The 2,222-nt window shown below is 30.5% G+C and overlaps 1 protein-coding gene across 1 annotated transcript; it reads right to left on the bottom strand.

The window, feature by feature from the left end:
- Positions 1-287: 287 nt before the first annotated feature.
- LOC104101925 (uncharacterized) lies at positions 288-1,338 on the bottom strand. The gene is made up of 2 exons (XM_009609477.1): positions 1,006-1,338; positions 288-875 (listed from the first exon to the last, which is right to left on the bottom strand). The coding sequence occupies exons 1-2, from the start codon at positions 1,336-1,338 to the stop codon at positions 288-290; spliced, it is 921 nt and encodes a 306-aa protein (XP_009607772.1).
- Positions 1,339-2,222: the final 884 nt, after the last annotated feature.

The raw sequence follows: 2,222 nt of genomic DNA, 5'->3' as shown, positions 1-2,222 counted from the left end.
GTATGTGTTGTAGCACTATCCAAAAGACATATATCATCTTTATTGATCTTGGATCTAACTGAAGACTCGAGAATTTTCATATTCTTCATAAATAAACAAAAAGTACTTCATAAGAAATACGAAAGACTATAAATAAAAGAAACATTAGAAATTACACAAGGAATAGAGAAACTAGCATATATGATGCTTTAGGAAAGTACACTTAAGAAGAACAAACTACAGAAAGACATAATATGAAAATAATAACTTTTCTTAAAGCTTTATTCCTCAGTAAGATAATCAATTCCTCAGTCAATATCATCAAAGAAGTCTCCAGCTTCTAAATGAGTAATACTTGCAAGGCCTCCAAAATCATCATCTTTATATGCAAGATTTGCCTCAGCATCATCGTATTTGTTTGAGGGGCCTGCTTTATCATCATCATTTTGAAAAGTCAAGTGTGCCTCCACATTGTTATTTTTTCTTTTATTGGATGCTTGATAAAGTTTGACAAAATGGTCAGGTGTACGACAAACACGAGCCCAATGACCTTTCATACTACACCTGTGGCAAATATTAACTCTGCTTTTCAAAGGACTATTTTGAGGATCCTTATTGTTTTCTTGTTTATTTCTGCCATGATGACGATAATTATTTCGTCCCCTTCCATGTCCTTGTCCACGTTCACGATTATGGCCACGGCCACGACCACGATAATGATTTTGTCTTCTTTCAGACTTTTGAGTAGCTGCTACCATATTCACTTCGAAAAATTGTGTAGATCCAGTGGGACGAGCTTCATGATTTTTCATTAAAAGGGTATTATGTTGCTCAGCCACCAGGAGGCATGAGATTAATTCAGAATATTTCTTTAAACCCTTTTCACGGTATTGTTGCTGCAATACCATATTTGATGCATGAAAAGTAGAAAGAGTCTTTTTCAGTAAATCCTCATCATTCACAATTTTCCTACATAATTTAAGTTGGGGAAGTTATCCTGAATACAACAGAATTATATTTACTTACAGTTTTAAAATCTTGTAACCGTAAGTAAATCCATTCATATCGAGCTCTTGGCAATATCGTTGCCTTAAGATGGTCATATCGTTCCTTCAAACTGCTCCATAATTCAAATGGATCCTTTAGGGTTAAGTATTCAGTCTTTAACCCTTCATCGAGATGATGACGAAGGAAAATCATAGCCTTTGCTTTATCCTGACCTGATGTTTCATTTCCTTGTATAATAGTATTTTCAAGAGCTTTTGTAGCAAGGTGAATTTCAGCATCAAGGACCCATGATAAATAACTATTTCCGGAGATGTCAAGTGCCACAAATTCAAGCTTTGATAAATTCGACATAATGAAAACTATCATAAAAAAATAGATAAATAGAAGCAATTTGGGTAATTATGAAACAAGAACAAATAATAATAAGTCATGTAATATGGTATTCATATTTATATAAACAGAATTTACCAATTTTTTTTTTAATCAATAAAATTAACCGAAATTTTTTGTGCCAAATTCTTAATTGAATTAAAAGAAAAATAAACAAAAATAGAGGTAAACGCTCAGCTGTAATTATGACAAAGTCTTGTTACGAAATGATTTAATATACGTATTCTATAATTTCTTATAATATCTTAATAGCAATTTTATAATGATCTTACAATCTAAATTAACTGGTATATGTGCAGATTAGCAATCAACCTTGGAAAAAAGAAAATTCTCCGAACGTAATAATAATGATATGACAACTTTAAAAGAAACATACCAAAAAGCAGAGTGGTGGTAGCTAGTGTGTGTCGGATCGGACTTGAGTAGAAGTTAATTCGTGCTGATAACGTATTATAAATATTATTATAATATTACTCAAAGTAACAATATAGAACAAGAAAAAAAAATAAGCTAAGAGAGATAGAGAGAAATAGAGAAACAGATATTCTTATTTTTTCTTCAATTGTGTGTTTTTCTATCTATTACAAGACCTTTATATAGACATGAAAAATAAAGAAAAATATGTCATTGAATATGTCATTAAGCATAGAAAAATATGTCATTGAATATATCATTAAGCATTTGAGAAGATCATGGAAGAAGAATAGACATCCACCATAATTTAATTTTTTTTATAACAGTAAACAATTACTTATTCTTTCTTTAAGTTAAATTTAAGAACGTATTTTTCGATAAAGTACTCGAAAAGACAAGAATAGGTGTTTGGTATGTTCTTAAAAAGAAAT

Source organism: Nicotiana tomentosiformis, chromosome 10 (assembly GCF_000390325.3).
Source record: "Nicotiana tomentosiformis chromosome 10, ASM39032v3, whole genome shotgun sequence".
Taxonomy (NCBI): domain Eukaryota; kingdom Viridiplantae; phylum Streptophyta; class Magnoliopsida; order Solanales; family Solanaceae; genus Nicotiana; species Nicotiana tomentosiformis.
This window is presented reverse-complemented; position numbering and strand designations above follow the sequence as displayed.

What these genes read in the sequence shown, in the direction of transcription:
- LOC104101925 (XM_009609477.1), bottom strand. Translation starts at nt 1,338, where the DNA reads ATGTCGAATTTATCAAAGCTTGAATTTGTGGCACTTGACATCTCCGGA. An exon ending in GGTTACAAGATTTTAAAACT is followed by an intron (nt 876 to 1,005) that starts GTAAGTAAATAT and finishes ATGGTATTGCAG; the next exon opens with CAACAATACCGTGAAAAGGG.